The 20768-nt window shown below is 45.6% G+C and overlaps 1 protein-coding gene across 1 annotated transcript in view; it reads right to left on the bottom strand.

Annotated features, from left to right (window-relative positions):
- Positions 1–20768, bottom strand: part of LOC140403359 (uncharacterized) — a 49751-nt gene that overhangs the window by 5834 nt on the left and 23149 nt on the right. The window contains exons 5-9 of the mRNA XM_072491267.1: positions 11603–11698; positions 4112–4207; positions 3000–3089; positions 2308–2403; positions 483–572 (exon numbers count right to left, since the gene is read on the bottom strand). Coding sequence (XP_072347368.1) covers positions 483–572; positions 2308–2403; positions 3000–3089; positions 4112–4207; positions 11603–11698 — 468 coding nt within the window. The remainder of the gene's footprint in view (positions 1–482; positions 573–2307; positions 2404–2999; positions 3090–4111; positions 4208–11602; positions 11699–20768) is intronic.

The raw sequence follows: 20768 nt of genomic DNA, 5'->3' as shown, positions 1-20768 counted from the left end.
TTAACGGAACTCAGCCAATTTCCATTTCAGGTGGCCACTGCTCATTTTTGCCCATACTTTTCAATAATGTTGGAAATGATGTCACGTGACACATTATTGCGGGACTTCTGGAGCCCCTTGTATACGAGATCAACAGAATTATCCTCAATAACTCTTTGAGAATCAGATAATCTTGTTTAGTTCATTTACTTAAAGAATTTGTCACCCAGGACACAGGTGATTAATTAAACCATTCAAAACAGGTTCGATGAAAAACAATTTTGTCGACCACAGCATAAACCATTTTGGACAATTGGATTTTTCTCCTTTGAACAATGATGGACTCGATATGAGGAGAACGTGCACCTGAATTCACCTGAATGGTCACATTATAAAGTTGGACAGTTGCAATATTCAGTCATTAAATGACACGGTTGGAATGTTTCAGGTCTATTAAGCTGGAAGCGTGAACTGGATTGCTTCTACTAGAAGATGATGGATACCTGGCGTGAAATGTGTCCCGTCTAACCGTTTGCATTCAGCGTCACTTTGTGTCGTTTCCACCTTCCCAGGATTGGTTGATCTCCCGGAATCTGGAATACAAGAACAGTCACGTGTCAAACAATGGATGGAGAAATACAACAGGGCACCAAATCATTTACTCGCACTTTGAACCTGCCACACAGAACACGGCGTCAATAATCAAACTGATGGATATGGATACAAGAGATGATTCAGGACTGAAGAACATAAAGCGATGGGGATGCTGACAGCAACATGCAGGACCTGAGAAGTGCAAGGGGCACAGTCAGAGAGATAGACAATTACAGAGTGTTTAAGAAAGGTTCAAGCGGTGGGAGATGGATAGCAACAGAGGGATGGTTTCATGCAGCTGGAGGAAGAGGTAAAGATGGTGGACGAGAGAGTGATATTTTGATTTAATTTGATTTATTTGATTTGATTTATTATTGTCACATGTATTGGTATACAGTGAAAAGTATTGTTTCTTGCATGCTGTACAAATAATACATACCGTACATAGGGAAGGAAGGAGAGACTGCAGAATATAATGTTACAGTTATAGTTTTAGAACTATAGAACGAGAGTAAAAGATAGAATTAGAGTTATGCTGGGCACAGCAAGCAAGAAGTCGCCTCGCTCCGGCGCCATCTTTCTTTCTTTCCATCAATGTAAAACAAAAGAGTACCACAGAGGCAGCTGAGGCACATGCTGCAGAACGAATTGGAGACAGAGAGCGAGAGGAAGTAACGCAGAGAGAGAGAGAGTGACAGAGACAGAGATAGAGACAGAGACAGAGAGACAGCAAGCGAGACAGCGAGAGAGAGATGGAGAGAGAGAAGAGAGCGACAGAGAGAGAGAGAATAAGAGAGAGAGAGACGAAGGTGTGAAATGTTTTTAAAATGCGAAATATCCAGCCAGGAAGCTTGTGAGAGGTAGTGGGATGAAAAAAGAGACCGTGATATGAAGACAGATTGAGCAGGAACGCATCCGAAAGAGAAATACATTTCAGACAACGGAACGAAATAGACAGATACATAGGCAGACAGGCAGGCAGGCATAGACAGACACAGACAGGCAGCCAGATAGAGGTATCAGCGAGTTAACGTATGCAGTTAGAGATTGTTAGATGCCAGCGAGATACTGAAAAAACACGAGATAGAGGGCCACGGATATAGATGGAGGAAGATAGAGAACAAAATATCAGACCGTGCCTGAAAATGCAGAGAGAAAGATCGTTTTAGACAATGAAATAACGCAGCATGGTCAATAAACCCAAAGATGCAATCACATTAATTTTCTTCACTCAGAATTTGGAATCTGTTTGATAATGAAGAACATTCTCATGGATTAGTCGGCGTCCATTATATTTTCGGAAAACATAGATAAACACCTGGATGAGAAACGAACAGTATAATATGGCCGGGTGAATGAGTGGAACATGTTGTCTGGAGCGTCAAGCGCAGCGTCGACAAGTTGGTCCAAATGGCCTGTTCGTGTGGTGTAAACTGCACACCACAGTTCCGTGACACAGCGTCAGAAACTAACTCTCCTGTTAGAACCTGTGCACTGTGCAGTGCTCCTTAGTGAAGGGCACATTCAGCACAAGATTAACTCTAACAGTTGCTTAAGGGCTGGCCCCAAAGAGCGACTGCCCTCCATCTCCAGAAGGGATAAATTAGGGGGTGCTGGTAATGTGTCGTCAAACATTGAACTGCTGATTGGGAATGGTTGGTTCACAGGGAGAGAGCATTTCGAAAGACGCTCTGCATGGAGATTCTGACTGATTTAATGTCACAGCAATGATACCTGAGGTGGAAGTTGCAGTAGGTTTTCCGGATGACATATCAGTGCATTTTGGAGTTGTCGACTCTTTGCTACCCTGAATTGTAGATGTCTCTGCATCTGGTATGTAGGAATGGAAACATTGTTTAGCACAGGAGTGACAGAAAATCTGAACAGCTTCTACCACATTTCCTTTAGCCAAAGATGCCAGTCCCAATAGGAACCATGTTGAAACAATCTCAATTATGATTGTCACTGTACCAGGACAAATTTGCCCTGAGTAGTAAATGCGACCACTCAGCGTCAAACGTCTCTCAGTTACTAGAATCTACTCTCCCCTATTTAAGTAAGTCACTCCATCCCAAACCATCAGACTCTGCCAACTAAACCATTCAAATCCTTCAGTTAATAGCATTCCAGTCCCTCAGTTTCCACATCTCTCCCCTTGCACAGCCCCCACGCCCCCTTCGCACCACAGTCTCCACACCACACGTCGCGTTCCAACCCCCCCCCCCCCCCCCCCCACCAGTGTCCATGCAATCCCCAGCATTTCCGCGCCCATGATGCCCCCACCACCGCATGGACCACGCCCACGCCACCTCCACAGTCGGCAGGAGCACCCCTTAGATGACTTGCTAATTGGGAACTGGAAGGGAGCATTTCGGAAAAAGCTTTTCATAAAGATTCTGACTGACTTTATATCACAGCAATGATACCTGAGGTGGAAGGTGCGGTAGGTTGATTGGATGATTTATCAGTGTATTTAGGAGTCGCCGGACTTTCGCGTTCCTGAATTGTGGATGTCCCTGCATCAGGTCATATGAATCAGAACAGTGTTCAGCACGGGAGTGACAGAAAATCTGAACAGTTTCTAACAGATTTGTTTAGTCAAAGATGCCAATCCTAATAGGAACCAAATGAAACAATCCCAATTCCCATTGTCACTGTATCGCTGTCAGCTTTGCGTGAGTAGTAAATGCGACCACACAGCGTCAAGCGTCTCTAAAGTTACTATAACCTACTCCATGTAATCACTGCTTTCCATTCAACTTAGTCAATACAGTCCATTTACGTCAGTTATTACATCCAAAACCGTCAGGTTCTGCCAACGAATCCATTCAAATCTCCTCAGACAATAACATCCCACTCGTTCAATCAATATCCCCCCGGTCAGGAAGGTCCACAACACTTAATCATCACCCATACGACGCAGTCACTCTACATCACACTCATCGGTATAAGGATATGAACCGGTGCCTCGTACATTACATTCCGCTGCTCGCACTAACTACAACTCAATCCCCTCGACACAGACATCCTCTTCCACTCATGCACTGGATTTAACTTCCATCTGTCGCTGCACCCAAGTCCATGTGTACAAGTCCCGATCACGCTACGTGACTTAATCACTACATCCCACGTCCCTCAGTCACTAGACCCACTGCCCTCAGTCCCTTTTGCTCACTCCAAATAATAATAATAATCTTTATTCTTGTCACTACATTGACACTGCAGTGAAGTTACTGTGAAAATCCCTGGCACCCCTTCGGGTACACAGAGGGAGAATTCGGAATGTTCAAATTACCGAACAGCACGTTTCTCTGGACTGTGGGAGGAAACCGGAGCACCCGGGGGAAACCCACGCACACACGGGGAGAACGTGCAGACTCCGCACAGACAGTGACCCAAGCCGGGAATCGAACCTGGGACCCTGGCGCTAACCACTATGCTGCCGTGCTACCCCAGCTGAGTGTAGAACTGAATATATTGTTGCGACGGGATTTTATTGGGTGGAAACTATCTTCAAAATGAATTGACAGGCAGATACTTAATGTTGTTGGTTCCACTGCCGCAGGCGATGAAGGGCCAGTTGATTGTAGCGGAGATGATTCTTCCGTTATGTGCGCTTTCGAGGCCCCTGATGCTGTAAAAATGGATTGGGATAGAGCAGAAGTTAGAGCTGTGAAACACATCAAATAATTATTCATGTTTGGAAAATATTGGGAGAAAGCGGGATGGAAGAAGAATTGCCAGGCACCACCTCTACATGTTAGAGTTGATACAACCTCAGGCAAATTTATTTCAAACAATGCAAAATCAACTAATCTCATGTTGCTCATTCTAAGTTTCGCATTCTTCTCACTCTCCACTACCCAATACCTGCACCGACATTACGCCGCAGGACTCCATCCCCCACCACATGCTAACGCCCCACGCCCACACTCTTCACCCATCCGCCCCACCCGCCGGCAGTGTACACCCCCAGAGTCTCCACGCGCCATACAGCCACCCACAGTCTCTACACCCCACGTCCCACCACAGACTTCTCTCCCATCTCCGTGCCCTCCCTCACACAGTCCCCACGCCTCCCCCACACAGTCCCCACGCCTCCCCCACACAGTCACCACGCCTCCCCCACACAGTCCCCACGCCTCCCCCACACAGTCCCCACGCCTCCCTCACACAGTCCCCACGGCTCTCCCCAGTCCCCAAGCCTCCCTCCCTCAGTCTGCAATGCTCTCTCCACACAGTCCCCATGCCGCTCAACCCCACAGTTTTCACGACCCCAATTCTAAAGTCTCCACATTCCTCCATCCCACAGCCTCCAAGCCCCTCTGACCCACATTTTCCACGACCCACGCCCCTTACGCCCCCAGTCCCAGCGCCATCCCCACCCCCCACTCAGAAGGGATGCATTAGTGGGCGGTGGATTGGTGAAAGATAATGTGTTGTCTAACATTGATTCGCAAATTGGGAATGGGTGGCTCACTGGGAGAGAGCGTTTAAGAAAATGCTTTGCATAAATATTCTGACTGATTTGATATCACAGCAATGATACTGGAGATGGAAGTTGCAGTAGGTTTATTGCAAGATTCATCTGTGTATTTTAGAGTTGTCGGATCTTCGCGTTTCTGAATTGTGGATATCTCTGCATCTGATATATCGGAATGGAAACAGTGTTCAGCACGAGAGTTACAGAAAATCTGAACAGTTTCTTCCGGATTTCCTTTCGTCATAAATGCCAGTGGTAATATAACCACGCCGAAACAACCCAAATTCCCATTTTCACTGCATCAGACAGCTTTGCCCTGAGTAGTAATTGCGACCGCACAGCATCAAACGTCTCTCACTTACTCTAACCTACTCCACCCAATCACTGATTTCCATAGAACTTCGTTAATACAATCCATTTATGTCAGTCAATACATCCAAAACCATCAGGTTCTGCCAACTAAACCATTCAAATCCCCTCAGTCAACTCTCTCAGTCTCCCACGCCTCAGTCTCAGTCTCACGCCTCAGTCTCAGTCCTGCTCTCTCAAAAAATTCGCATATCAGTCAATAAGGTCCAGACCACTCAATCACCACCCATTCCGACACAATCATAATATCTCACTCTCATCGGTAAATGGGTATGACCCATTTCCCTCATGCATAAGATTCCATTGCCCTTAGTTAGTATATCTCACTCCACAAATGCAGACATCCTCTTCCACTGATGCATTACAGATAAATTCCTTCAATCGCTGCTGTGACATTATGGGAAATGTTCAGAATGCAAAGGGTTAATGTCATATCATAATTAACCAGGAGATGGAGCTAGATGCAGAACTTTATAAAGCACTGACTCACAGACCTCTGGGAGAAGTCTGGAGAGGAGACCATAGGAGAATAATCTCCCTAGTCTTAAGCTCCATCCCTCTAGCAATGAAGGACAAAATTCTATTCGACTTCTTAATCACCCAGTGCACCTGTAAACCAACTTTTTGCGATTCATGCACTAGCACACCCAGGTATCTCTGCACAGCAGCATGTTTTAATATATTATCAATTAAATAATAATCTCTTTTGCTGTTATTCCTACCAAAATGTATAACCTCACATTTATCAACATTGTATTCCATCTGCCAGACCCTAGCCTATTCACTTAGCCTATCCAAATCCCTCTGCAGACTTCCAGTATCCTCTGCACTTTTTGCTTTACCACTCATCTTAGTATCGTCTGCAAACTTGGACACATTGCCCTTGGTCCCCAACTCCACATCATCTATGTAAATTGTGAACATTTGTGCGCCCAACACTTATCCCTGAGGGACACCACTAGCTACTGATTGCCAACCAGAGAAACACCCATTAATCCGCACTCTTTGCTTTCTATTAATTAACCAATCCTCTATCCATGCTATTACGTTACCCTTAATGCCATGCATTTTTATCTTATGGAGCAACCTTTTGTGTGGCATCTTCCCAAAGGCATTCTGGAAATCCAGATATACCACATCCAGTGGCTCCCCGTTATCTACCGCACTGGTAATGTCCTCAAGAAATTCCACTAAATTGGTTAGGCACAACCTGCCCTTTATGAACCCATGCTGCATCTGCCCAATGGGACAATTTCCATCCAGATGCCTCGCTATTTCTTCCTTGATGATAGATTCCAGCATCTTCCCGACTACCGAAGTTAAGCTCACTGGCCTATAATTACCCGCTTTATGCCTACCTCCTTTTTTAAACAGTGGTGTCACGTTTGCTCATTTCCAATCTGCCGGGACCACCCCAGAGTCTAGTGAATTTTGGTAAATTATCACTAGTGTATTTGCAATTTCCCTGGCCATCTCTTTTAGCACTCTGAGATGCATTCCATCAGGGCCGGGAGACTTGTCTACCTTTAGCCCCATTAGCTTGCCCATCACTACCTCCTTAGTGATAACAATCCTCTCAAGGTCCTCACCTGTCATAGCCTCATTTCTATCAGTCACTGGCATGTTATTTGTGTCTCCCACTGTGAAGAACGGCCCAAAAACCTGTTCAGTTCCTCAGCCATTTCCTCATCTCCCATTATTAAATCTCCCTTCTCATCCTCTAAAGGACCAATATTTACCTTAGCCACTCTTTGTTGTATTATATATTTGTAGAAACTTTTACTATCTGTATTTATATTCTGTGCAAGTTTACTCTCATAATCTATCTTACTCTTCTTTATAGCTTTTTTAGTAGCTTTCTGTTGCCCTCTAAAGATTTCCCAGTCCTCTAGTCTCCCATTAATCTTTGTCACTTTGTATGCTTTTTCCTTGAATTTGATACTGTCTCTGATTTCTTTAGACCACCATGGTCTATTTTCCCTCTTTCCACCGTTCTTCCTTTTTGTTGGTATAAACCTTTGCTGAGCACTGTGAAAAAACGCTTGGAAGGTTCTCCACTGATCCTCAACTGTTTCACCATAAAGTCTTTGCTCCCAGTCTACCTTAGCTAGTTCTTCTCTCATCCCACTGTAATCACCTTTGTTTAAGCACAAAACGCTAGTGTTTGATTTTACCTTCTCACCCTCCATCTGTATTTTAAATTCCACCATATTGTGATCGCTCCTTCCGTGAGGATCCCTAACTATGAGATCATGAATCAATCCTGTCTCATTACACAGGATGGAGGTGTTGAGTTTGGGTAGGGTGCTCTTTCCAAGACCCGGTGCAGACTCAAAGGGCCGAATGGCCTCCTTCTGCAATATAAATTCAATGATAATCTTGGACAAAGGTTTGGCACAACATCGTGGGCTGAAGGGCCTGTTCTGTGCTATATTTTCTATGTTCTATGTATATGTTAGGACCAGGTTTAGGACCGCTTGCTCCCTCATAGGTTCCATTACATACTGTTCTAGGGAACTATCGTGGATACATTCGATAAATGCCTCCTCAAGGCTGCCTTGACCGACCTGGTTAAACCAATCGACATGTAGATTAAAAAACCCCATGGTAACTGCTGTACCATTTCTCATTGCATCCGTTATTTCTTAGTTTATTGCCTGCCCCACCATAATGTTACTATTTGGTGGCCTATAGATTACTTCTCTCAGTGACTTTTCCGCCTTATTATTCCTGATTTACACCCAAATAGATTCAACCTTATTCTCCATAGCACCAATGTCATCCTTTACTATTGCCCGGATGTCACCCATAAATAACAGAGCTACACCACCTCCCTTACCATCCACTCTGTCCTTCCGAATAGTTTGATACCCTCGGATATTTAACTCAAAGTCGTGACCATCCTTTAACCATGTTTCAGTAATGGCCACTAAATCATAGTCATTCACGATGATTTGCGCCATCAACTCATTTGCCTTATTCCAAGTACTATGAGCATTCAAGTAAAGTACACTTATGTTGGCTTTTTTACCTCTGTTTTGAATCTTAACACATCAATCAGTAAACTCGCCTAAGTTATATTTCATCTGAACCTTTTTCCTAATTTTCCTTGTCGTTGAACCCATATCTTCATGTAACAACCTGCCGCATCGCTTACCTTTAATGCTTTTACTTCCCGTTTTATTGCTTTCAGTATTACTGGGCCTATTCACTGAGCTCCCCTCAGTCACTGTACCTTGTACTGTCGCCCTTTTTGATTTTTGACTATGGCTTCTCTGCCTTACACTTTCCCCCTCAGGCCTCTTGTTTCTGTCCCTCTTTTACTACCTTCCAACTTCCTGCATCGGTTGCCATCCCCCTGCGCCATTAGTTTAAACCCACTCCAACAGCTCTAGCAAACCCCCCCCCCCAGGACATCGGTTCCAGTCCTGCCCAGGTGCAGACCGTCCGGTTTGTACTGGTCCCACCTCCCCCAGAACCGGTTCCAATGCCCAGGAGTTTGAATCCCTCCCTCTTGCACCATCCCTCGAGCCACCTATTCATCCTATCTATCCTGACATTCCTACTCTGACTAGATCGTGGCACTGGTAGCAATCCTGAGATTACTACCTTTGAGGTCCTACTTTTTAGTTTAACTCCTAACTCCCTGAATTCAGCTTGTAGTACCTCGTCCCGTTTTTTACCTATATCGTTGGTGCCTATGTGCACCACGACAGCTGGCTGTTCACCCTCCCCCCCCCCCCCCAGAATGTCCTGCAGCCGCTCCGAGACATCCTTGACCCTTGCGCCAGGGAGGCAACATACCATCCTCGAGTCTCGATTGCGTCCGCAGAACCGCCTGTCTATTCCCCTTATGATTGAATCCCCTATCACTATAGCCCTGCCATTCTTCTTCCTGCCCAGCTGCACAGCAGAGCCAGCCATGGTGCCATGAACCTGGCAGCTACTGCCTTCCCCTGGTGAGCCATCTCCCTCAACAGTATCCAAAGCGGTATATCTGTTTTGCAGGGAGATGACCGCAGGGGACACCTGCACTGCTTTCCTACTCTTGCTCTGTCTTTTGGTCACCCATTTCCTATCTTCCTCAGTAACTTTCACCTGCAGTGTGACCAACTCGCTAAACGTGCTATCCACGACTTCCTCAGCATCGTGGATGCTCGAAAGTGAGTCCATCCGCAGCTCCAGAGCCGTCAAGCGGTCTAACAGGAGCTGCAACTGGACACACTGCTTGCACGTGAAGGAGCCAGGGACAGTGGATGTGTCCCTGAGCTCCCACATCGCACACGAGGAGCATGACACGGGTCTGGGATCGCCTGCCATGTTGTAAACCTGACGTAACCGTATACAACTACAATTCCAAAAAACGAAAGAAAAAATAAATAAATTAGACAATGAAAAGAAAACCTACTTACCAGTCACTTACCAGGGATAAAAAGCAGCTCTCCCCCACCCCACCCCCCCAAACTTCGAATTCCCACCGAGATTCAAATTCCCAAACTCACTCTTGGTTGTGTCTCACTCTGGCTGTGTCTTCTCTGGCTCACTGGGAGTGAGTTACAAGTTGCTCTTTTTAAATTGGTTTGAGTTGACTCCCTTTCCCTCCCCTCCCCTCCCCCACCTGCACCTGGACCTGTTCTATTTCAGAGGGAATGATTGTTGAATCATCATTTCTATTCCAATCATCCTGAATTCATAACGTTGTCAGAATCGACTGGTCACACAGCAATAAGAGAGGTGAAGACTGCATTTGCTGTTCATGAAATTCCATTAATAGTTGTGGTGGATAATGGACCCTGTTTCAATATTTGGGAATGGTTATCATTTGCCGAAGCATACGCCGTCCAACACATTACCTCCAGTCCATTATATCTACAATCTAATTGGAAAGCAGAGAAAGGAGTTGGAATAGTGAAACAACTGTTCAAAAAGACATTTGATGATAATTAGAGTTTGTTGCTAGCGCTGTTAAGCGATAAAGGCACTCCTTTATCCTCAGCATTGCCGCCTGACCAGATGCTCATGGGAAGGAACATTTGTACAACACTGCCTGTCATAAGAATTCCAAACATGAATGAGCAGTTAATTCATGAAAGAATTCAGCAACAACAACGAAGTAAAAGGCATACTATGACAGGCATGCAAAACAATTACCACCATTAAAAGAAGGAGATGTCATGAAGATATGTATTCCAATTGGACAGATTTTGCCAAAGTGGGAAATTAGTTTTCACCACGGTCGTATCTGGTACAGACTGCGGCTGGACTGATGTTCCGTGGAAACAGAAGTGCATCATCAAAAGCAAAGTATTGGCTGTAGTTTGCAGAGCCAACAACAACAAACCCATACACCATGTTTTGCAACATTGACTTACCAGCGCTGTGATCAACTACACAGGCAGAACAGACAAGAGACGATTGCAATGACACTGCGAGAGCATTGAGAAGGTCACAAATGACAATAAAACCACCAAATCGACTAAATTGGTAAAACACAAAGCACTGTAACTCTGTAATTCCAATTATGATATGTAACAGAACATTAAGCATGAACTGTATGAAAGCATTCTCAACAATGTATGTAAAAAATGTCAAAAAGAATTCCAAACACTTTTATCGAAGACAGGGGGATGTGACATTATGGGGAATGTTCAGAATACATAGGGTTAATGTCATATCACAATTAATCACTAGATGGAGCCAGGTGCATAACTATATAAAACTCTGATTTACAGGCTTCTTGGGGAAGGCTAGAGTGGAGAACATAGGAGTAGTGAGAGAGATCGGAGTACAGTTATAGATAGAGTGTGGAGACCAGTGTTAGTTGAGTGTAGATGTTTTACCATAGGAGTAAGTTGTCGAGCTGTAATCAGCAGTGTAACTAAATGGTCGCTTTGTTAATAAACTTAGCTTCTGTGGTCTTTGTGAACACTACAATATCCATCCTGAGCACGGCAATCACGGAGAACACCATAGCTACATCCAACTCCATATGTACAATCCCGATCCCACCAGGTGTCTACATTCTGCCCCCTGGCACTGAACACCACATCCCTCAGTCTGGAGGAACACTGCCGTCAGTTCATTTTTCTCACTCAGCTGAGTGGCGAACTGAACGTATTGGTGTGGCGGGGGTTTATTGGTTGAATACTACTTCAAAATAAATTGACAGGCAGATACTTAATGTTGTTGCTTCCAGTGCAACAGACGAAGAACGGTCAGTTGATTCTACAGACGGTGGTCCTTTGGTTGTGCGAGGTGTCGACGGCTCTGGTTCTGTAAAAATTGGAACGACAGAGAGCAGAGGTTAGAGTTCTGAAATAACACATCAGGCAACTATTCCTGTCGAGGATTAAAACGAGGAGAAAGCGAAGTAGAGGAACTGACAACCACGCCCTCTGCATATTAGAGTTCATATAATGCCAGCTAAATAATTTCAAACAACACAAAATCATCTAACCCCATGTTCTTCAATATATTATTCACATTCCTCTCAGTCTCCTTTCCCTCCCTCCGCCACAGACTCCAAGACCCACGCAGCACCCACTCCCGCAAGTCCCACTCCACAGTCTTCAGGCGCACCCCAGAGTTGAAATCGCTCATTGGGATCAGCGAGAGAGCATTTCAAAAGACGCATTGCATAAAAATTCTGACTGATTTAATATCACAGCAATGATACCGGAGTTGGAAGGTGCAGTAGGTTTATTGGATGATTTATCAGTGTATTTTGGAGTTGTCGGTTTTTCCCGTTCCTGAATTGTGGAGGCCTCTGTATCTGGTAAATAAGAATGGTCATCATGCTTAAATTCCACTGCTTTCAGTTACTGATGCCTCACTCCCATCAATGCAGACATCCTCTTCCACACATGTGTTAAATTTAAATGTCTTCAGTCGCTACATTCAACTCCATGTGTACGTTCCCGATCTCAAAGGGTGACTATATCCAGTCCCCTGTTACAACCTACACCCTTCAGTCTCTAGACCCACTGCCCTCAGTTCATTTTACTCAGTCAGCTGAATGTAGAACTGAATGCACTGTTGTGATTTAATGGGTGAAAACTACCACCAAAATGAATTGACAGGCAGATACTTTAATGTTGTTGGTTCCACCGCCACAGGCGGTGGGGGGTCAGTTGATTGTACCGGAGATGATTCTTCCGTTATGTGAGTTTCCGATGCCCCTGGTTCTATAACAATTGGAACTACATAGAGCAAATATTAGTGTTCTGAAACAACCCATGTTATTCATATCTGGAAAAAAAATGGGAAAATGTGGGGTGGATGAATAATTGGCAGGCAGAATCTCCACGTTGGAGTTCATCAGGCAAAAATGTAATCTCATGTTGTTCATTCCAAGTTTCGCATTACTCTGTCTCCACGCCCCACCCGCTGCACATTCAATACACCACATCATCCCACCCACCCACACACAGGCAGTCTCCATGCCCCACGCCATTACCTACCGCCAAAGTCTGCAAGCCCCGCTCCTCCCGCCGACAGTCCAAACGCCCCAGGTTCCTGCCTTCCCCCAGTCTCCACACCGCATGCACCCCAGAGTCTCCATGCACCACGCCACTCCGCACAGTCTCTGCACCCAACGCCACCTCAGTCCCAAGCCCCACCACAGTCTCCACGCTACTCGCCCAGAATCTACACGCCCCTAAACCACACAGCTTACAGGCCCCTCAACCCCACAGTCTTCACGTACTACGACCCTCCAGGCAACAGTTCCCACAAGCCAACCCCAGCCAGAACGGATCACTTTGTGGGCGATAGATTAGACGTGATGAAAGAGAATGTGTTGTCAAACATTGATGCTAATTGAGAATGGGTGGTTCACAGGGAGAGTGCATTTCAGAGGACGCTTTGTGTAATGATTCTGACGTATTTAAAATCTCAGCAATCTCACCCGATGTAGAAGCTGCAGTAGGATTATTGGATGATTTATCAGTGCATTTTGGCGGTGCCGGGTCTTCGCGTTCCTGGGAATTGTGGATGTCTCTGCATCTGGTAATTCGGGATGGAAACTGTTCGGAACGGGACTGACAGAAAATCTGAACAATTCCTCCCAGATTTCTTGAGGCAAAGATACCAGTGCCAATCGGAACCAAGTTCAAACACCCCCAATTCCCATTGTCACTGTATGACAGATTTTCCCTGAGTAGTAAATGCGACCACACAGCGTGAAATGGCTCTCAGTTACTATAACCTACTCCACCAATCACTGCTTTCCATTCAGTTCAGTCAACACATTCCATTCACGTCAGTCACTACATCCAAATCCGTCAGGTTCTGCCTCGAAATCCATTCAGGCAATAGCATCCCACTCATCCATATGACACAATCGCTACATTTCACTCTTACCGGTATATGGATATGACCCAGTATCCAAATGCGTAAGATTCCGCTGCTCTCAGTTACTATATGTTACTCACTCAATGCAGGCGTTCTCCCCTTTTACCCCCTTCCATTTCCCCGTCACCCCGGTCCCCTCCCACTCCCCTCCCTGAGTCTGCGGTCCATCCACTCCCCTCCCAGTGGCCCACCGAACCGAACCCCCTCACTTTCCCCGGGTCCTCCCTAACCCCTCCCCCACACCACCCCTTACCATCTCCGCACACCCTCCCCCTCGCCCCTCGCAGTCCCAAACAGGTTCTGGGACCTCTGCTCTTCGTGTTTATTATAAATGACTTGGATGAGGAAGTGGAAGGGTGGGTTAGTAAGTTTGCCCATGACACGAAGGTTGGTGCAATTGTAGAGACGATCCAGGTCTGTTGCAGGTTACAACAGTATATTGACAGGATGCAGAGCTGGGCTGAGAAGTGGCAGATGAAGTTCAAACTCGATAAATGTGAAGTGATTCATTTTGAAAGGTCGAATTTGGATGCTGAATACAGGGTTAAAGGCAGGATTCTTGGAAGTGTGGAGGAACAGAGAGATCTTGGGGTCTACGTACATAGATCCCTCAAAGTTGCCACCCAGGTTGATAGGGTTTTAAGAAGGCATATAGTGTGTTGGCTTCATTAACAAGAGGATTGAGTTTAAGAGCCGCGAGGTTTTGCTGCAGCTTTATAAAATCCTGGTTACACTACACTTTTAATATTGTGTCCAGTTCTGGTCGCCTCATTATAGAAAGGATGCTTTGGAGAGATTTACCAGGATGCTGCCTGGACTGGAGGGCATGTCTTATGAAGAGAGGTTGAGGGAGCTAGGGCTTTTCTCACTGGAGCGAAGAAGGCAGAGAGGTGACTTGATAGAGGTGTATAAGGTGATGAGAGGCATGGATAGAGTGGATAGCCAGAGACTTTCCCCCAGGGTGGAAATGGCTGTCATGAGGGGACATAAATTTGAGGTGATTGGAGGAAGGTATAAGGCAGATGTCAGAGGTTGGTTATTTACACAAAGAGTGGTGGGTGTGTGGAATGCACTGCCAGCAGAGGTGGTGGAGTCAGAGTCATTAGGGACCTTTAAGCGACTCTTAGACAGGCACATGGACAGCAGTAAATTGAAGGGATTTAGGTTAGGTTGATCTTAGATTAGGATAAATGGTCGGTACTGTGCTGTACTGTTCTATGTTCTAACTCCCTCGGACCCCACCACCCTCTCTTACACCTCTCCGTCCAAACCTCCCCCTCCCACTCGCTTCGTTCCCGACATGCCCCTCCCCTTCCCTTTGATCCTCTCACCCCCCTCGGTCGGTGCGCCTCTCCCTCTACGCTCCCCCTCACCGTCCCTATTGCCCTCGGTTCCCACATCCTCCTCCCATTCCTCTCGGTAACCCAAACCACGACCAGCCGTCCCTCCTCCTCTCCCCCTCCCCTCGATCGGTCCCCACCTCCCATTCCCACTCCCTCCAGTCGGTCCACAGCTCCCTGTCCCATTACGCTCAGTCATCCCCCACTCCGTCACCTCCCACTCTTCCATCTTTCCACCTCCACCTCTGTCGATCCCCACCTCCACTTCCCCCAGGGCCCTCCGCTTGGTCAGTCTCCCCTCCCCTTTTGTCATTCCCATCAGCCGTTCTTCACCTCCCCCTCCCACTCCCATTTGTCGGATCACACATCCTCCTTCTTCCCTCTCGGTCCCTGCCTTCCCCTCTGTCGGTCTCTACCTCCCCCTCCCCCCTGTGCATACATCTCCCCCCCCTTCGACTCTACCTCCCACTCCCCCATGGTCCTTACCTCCCCCACCCCCCTGTTCATACCTCAACCTCCCACCTGCTCTCTATTTCCCACTCCCCCTCGTACCCTACCTCCCATTCTTCCCCCCTGTCCATACCTCCCTCTCCCACTTGGTCTCCACCTCCCACTCCTCCACGGTCCCGACCTACCCATCCCCCTGTCCGTACCTCCCTCTACCACTTGGTCTCTACCTCCCACTCCCCCACGGTCCCTACCTCCGATTCCCCCCTGCCCCTTTCTCCCTCTCCCACTTGGTCTCTACCTCCCACTTCTCTACGGGCCCTACCTCCCCCTCCCCCTGTCCATACCTCCCTCTCTCACTTGGTCCCGAACTCCCATTCCCCAGGGTCCCTGCCATGCCCTCCCCCCTGTTCATATCTCCCCTTCGCCCCCCCCCCCCCTTGGTCCCTATCTCCCACTCCCCAATGGTCCCTACCCCCCACTCCCCTCTGTCCATACCTCCACCTCCCACTTGGTCTCTACCTCCTGTCATGTGAGAGTACCTTTAAGAAATGCGTGTTTGTCAGCGATGTCAGAGTGTGGGTGGAGCTGGGCTGTCTGTCTGCCTTTACATTCGCTTTGGACTGTCTGCTACAGGGTGTTTATTCGTTTCGTTTTAGATTTGGAGAAGCTGCATTCACAGAGAGATGTGTTTGAATCTGTGCAAGCTAAAGAACGTCCATTTGTTGATTTCGAAGTGGTAACTGCTCTCAGTAGAGAAGTGAACCTGATGTCTTTGCTAGAGCTGTTGGGGAGAGTTTAAACTAATGCGGCAGGGTGATGGGAACCGATGCAGGAAGTTGGAAGGTAGTAAAACAGGGACAGAAACAAAAGGCAGTAAGGGGGAAAGTGGAAGGCAGAGAAGCCATAGTCAAAAATCAAAAAGGGCGACAGTACAAGGTACAGTGACTGAGGGGAGCTCAGTGAATAGGACCAGGAATACTAAAAGGAATAAAACGGGAAGTGAAAACATTAATGGTAAGCGATGCGGCAGGTTGTTACATGAAGATATGGGTTCGACGACAAGGAAAATTAGGAGAAAGGTTAAGAGGAAATATAACTTAGGAGAGGTTACTGATGGAGGTGTTAAGATTCAGAACAGAGGTAAAAAAGCCAACATAAGTGTACTTTACCTGAATGCTCGTAGTATTCGGAATAAGGTAAATGGGTTGATGGCGCAAATCATCGTGAATGACTATGATTTAGTGGCCATTACTGAAACATGGTTAAAGGATGGTCACGACTGGGAGTTAAATATCCGAGGGTATCAAACTTTTCGGAAGGACAGAGTGGATGGTAAGGGAGGTGGTGTAGCTCTGTTATTTAAGGATGACATCCGGGCAACAGTAAGGGATGACATCGGTGCTATGGAGGAGAAGGTTGAATCCATTTGGGTGGAAATCAGTAAGGCGAAAAAGTCACTGATAGGAGTAATCGATAGGCCACCAAATAGTAACATTATGGTGGGGCAGGCAATAAACAAAGAAATAATTGATGCATGTCGAAATGGTACAGCAGTTATCATGGGGGATTTTAATCTACATGTCGATTGGTTTAACCAGGTCGGTCAAGGCAGCCTTGAGGTGGAGTTTATAGAATGTATCCGCGATAGTTTCCTAGAACAGTATTTAATGCAACCTATGAGGGAACAAGCGGTCCTAGATCTGGTTCTGTGTAATGAGACAGGATTGATTCAGGATCTCATAGTTAGGGATCCTCTCGGAAGGAGCGATCACAATATGGTGGAATTTAAAATACAGATGGCGGGTGAGAAGGTAAAATCAAGCACTAGTGTTTTGTGCTTAAACAAAGGAGATTACAATGGGATGAGAGAAGAACTAGCTAAGGTAGACTGGGAGCAACGACTTTATGGCGAAACAGTTGAGGACCAGTGGAGAACCTTCCAAGTGATTTTTCACAGTGCCCAGCAAATGTTTATACCAACAAAAAGGAAGGATGGTAAAAAGAGGGAACATCGACCGTGGATATCTAAGGAAATAAGGGAGAGTATCAAATTGAAGGAAAAAACATACAAAGTAGCAAAGATCAGTGGGAGACCAGAGGACTGGGATATCTTTAGGGGGCAACAGAAAGCTACTAAAAAAGCTATAAAGAAGAGTAAGATAGATTATGAGAGTAAACTTGCTCAGAATATAAAAACAGATAGTAAAAGTTTCTACAAATATATAAAACAAAAAAGAGTGGCTAAGGTAAATATTGGTCCTTTAGAGGATGAGAAGGGAGATTTAATAATGGGAGATGAAGAAATGGCTGAGGAACTGAACAGGTTTTTTGGGTCGGTCTTCACAGTGGAAGACACAAATAACATGTCAGTGACTGATGGAAATGAGGCTATGACAGGTGAGGACCTTGAGAGGATTGTTATCACCAAGGAAGTAGTGATGGGCAAGCTAATGAGGATAAAGGTGGACAAGTCTCCTGGACCTGATGGAATGCACCCCAGAGTGCTAAAAGAGATGGCTAGGGAAATTGCAAATGCACTAGTGATAATTTACCAAAATTCACTGGACTCTGGGGTGGTCCCGGCGGATTGGGATTTAGCAAACGTGACACCACTGTTTAAAAAAGGAGGTAGGCATAAAGCGGGTAATTATAGGCCAATGAGCTTAACTTCGGTAGTAGGAAAGATGCTGGAATCTATCATCAAGGAAGAAATAGCGAGGCATCTGGATGGAAATTGTCCCATTGGGCAGATGCAGCATGGGTTCATAAAGGGCAGGTCGTGCCTAACTAATTTAGTGGAATTTTCTGAGGACATTAACAGCGCGGTAGATAACGGGGAGCCAATGGATGTGCTATACCTGGATTTCCAGAAAGCCTTTGACAAGGTGCCACACAAAAGGTTACTGCATAAGATAAAGATGCATGGCATTAAGGGGAACGTAGTAGCATGGATAGAGGATTGGTTAAGTAATAGAAAGCAAAGAGTGGGGATTAATGGATGTTTCTCTGGTTGGCAATCAATAGCTAGTGGTGTCCCTCAGGGATCAATGTTGGGCCCACAACTGTTCACAATTTACATAGATGATTTGGAGTTGGGGTCCAAGGGCAATGTGTCCAAGTTTGCAGACGACACTAAGATAAGTGGTAAAGCAAAAAGTGCAGAGGATACTGGAAGTCTGCAGAGGGATTTGGATAGGCTAAGTGAATGGGCTAGTGTCTGGCAGATGGAATACAATGTTGACAAATGTGAGATTATCCATTCTGGTAGGAATAACAGCAAAAGTGATTATTATTTAAATGATAAAATATTAAAACATGCTGCTGTGCAGAGAGACCTGGGTGTGCTAGTGCATGAGTCGCAAAAAGTTGTTTTACAGGTGCAACAGGTGATTAAGAAGGCAAATGGAATTTTGTCGTTCATTGCTAGAGGGATGGAGTTTAAGACTAGGGAGGTTATGCTGCAATTGTATAAGGTGTTAGTGAGGCCACACCTGGAGTATTGTGTTCAGTTTTGGTCTCCTTACTTGAGAAAGGACGTACTGGCACTGGAGGGTGTGCAGAGGAGATTCACTAGATTAATCCCAGAGCTGAAGGGGTTGGATTACGAGGAGAGGTTGAGTAGACTGGGACTGTACTCGTTGGAATTTAGAAGGATGAGGGGGGATCTTATAGAAACATATAAGATTATGAAGGGAATAGATAGGATAGATGCGGGCAGGTTGTTTCCACTGGCGGGTGAAAACAGAACTAGGTGGCATAGCCTCAAAATAAGGGGAAGTAGATTTAGGACTGAGTTTTGGAGGAACTTCTTCACCCAAAGAGTTGTGAATCTATGGAATTCCTTGCCCAGTGAAGCAGTAGAGGCTCCTTCATTCAATGTTTTTAAGATAAAGATAGATAGTTTTTTGAAGAATAAAGGGATTAAGGGTTATGGTGTTCAGGCCGGAAAGTGGAGCTGAGTCCACAAAAGATCAGCCATGATCTCATTGAATGGCGGAGAAGGCTCGAGGGTCCAGATGGCCTACTCCTGCTCCTAGTTCTTATGTTATTATGTTCTTTCTGTAAAAAGGGTTATTTTCTGTCTTCTGGATGTTGCAAGGAAATATTAAGAGTTACTTATAGAGTACTGCATTCTGTGGGGGATTTATTGGTGTTGATAGTTGTTCAGATGTTTATTGTGGCTTTATATTGTGTTAACATGTTTCATAAATAAACATTGTTTTAATTTAAAAGTACTTTAACTCTCTGTTGCACTGCATCTGTAAGGTAGACCTGTGTGCTCCTCAAAACCATAATCGATCAAAAGTTGTGGGTCGGGTGAACTCCATGATACACTTTGGGGTTCTCTCAACCCTGGCCAATATCAAATTGGTGGCTCGTCCAGGATAAAAGTCTATCTATTGGATTGGCTTAGTGAACTTAAAGAGAGTGAGGGGTGAGCATATTGTGGGTGCTTTTCAGGTGTGGTATTCCAGTTTAAGTAGGGACTAAATACAGACTTCAACATTTGGCAAAAACATTGCAGTTAACATTACCTGACGGAATACGAAAAGAAGAGGTACTTACCGCGGTAGCTGAGCATTTAAAATTGCCTGAAAAACAGTCTGACTGATTGGAAATGGCAAAGGTCCAGTTCCAGATGAAGCAACTTGAACATGAAAAAGAATTCAGGCAGCTTGAATATGCAATGCGAGAAAAAGAAAGAGAAAGGGAGACACAGATCAGGGAAAAAGAAAAGGAGAGAGAAGAAAGAGAATAAGAAAGAATTGCTCGAGCAGAACAAAAAGAAAGTGAAATGGAGATACAGATCAGTGATAAATAAAGGAGAGACAAGAAAGAGAATAAGAAAGAGTAGTCCGAGCAGAACAAAAAAACGAGAAAGGGAGGTACAGATCAGGGAAAAAGAAAAAGAGAAAGAGGAAAAAGATAAAGAGAGAGAGGAAAGGGAACGAGAGAGAGAGGAAAGGGAAAAAGAGAGTTTGAACTTCAGAAAATGGCCATGAAACAAGACAGTCAGTTAAAGTTGACGGACATTAAGGGAAATGTACAGTTGGAGGATCATGATGAGGATCGTGAGAAAGAGCTTCATAGTCAAAGGCTTAGTGGGGATCTATTTAAATGTGTCCAAGCATTGCTAAGGTTTGATGAGAAGGAGGTAGAAGCCTTTTCAATTTCATTTGAGAAGATGGCCAAACAAATGA

This window comes from Scyliorhinus torazame, chromosome 27 (genome assembly GCF_047496885.1).
Source record: "Scyliorhinus torazame isolate Kashiwa2021f chromosome 27, sScyTor2.1, whole genome shotgun sequence".
NCBI lineage: Eukaryota > Metazoa > Chordata > Chondrichthyes > Carcharhiniformes > Scyliorhinidae > Scyliorhinus > Scyliorhinus torazame.
Note: the sequence above shows the minus strand (reverse complement) of the source record. Positions and strands in the feature narration are given on the sequence as shown.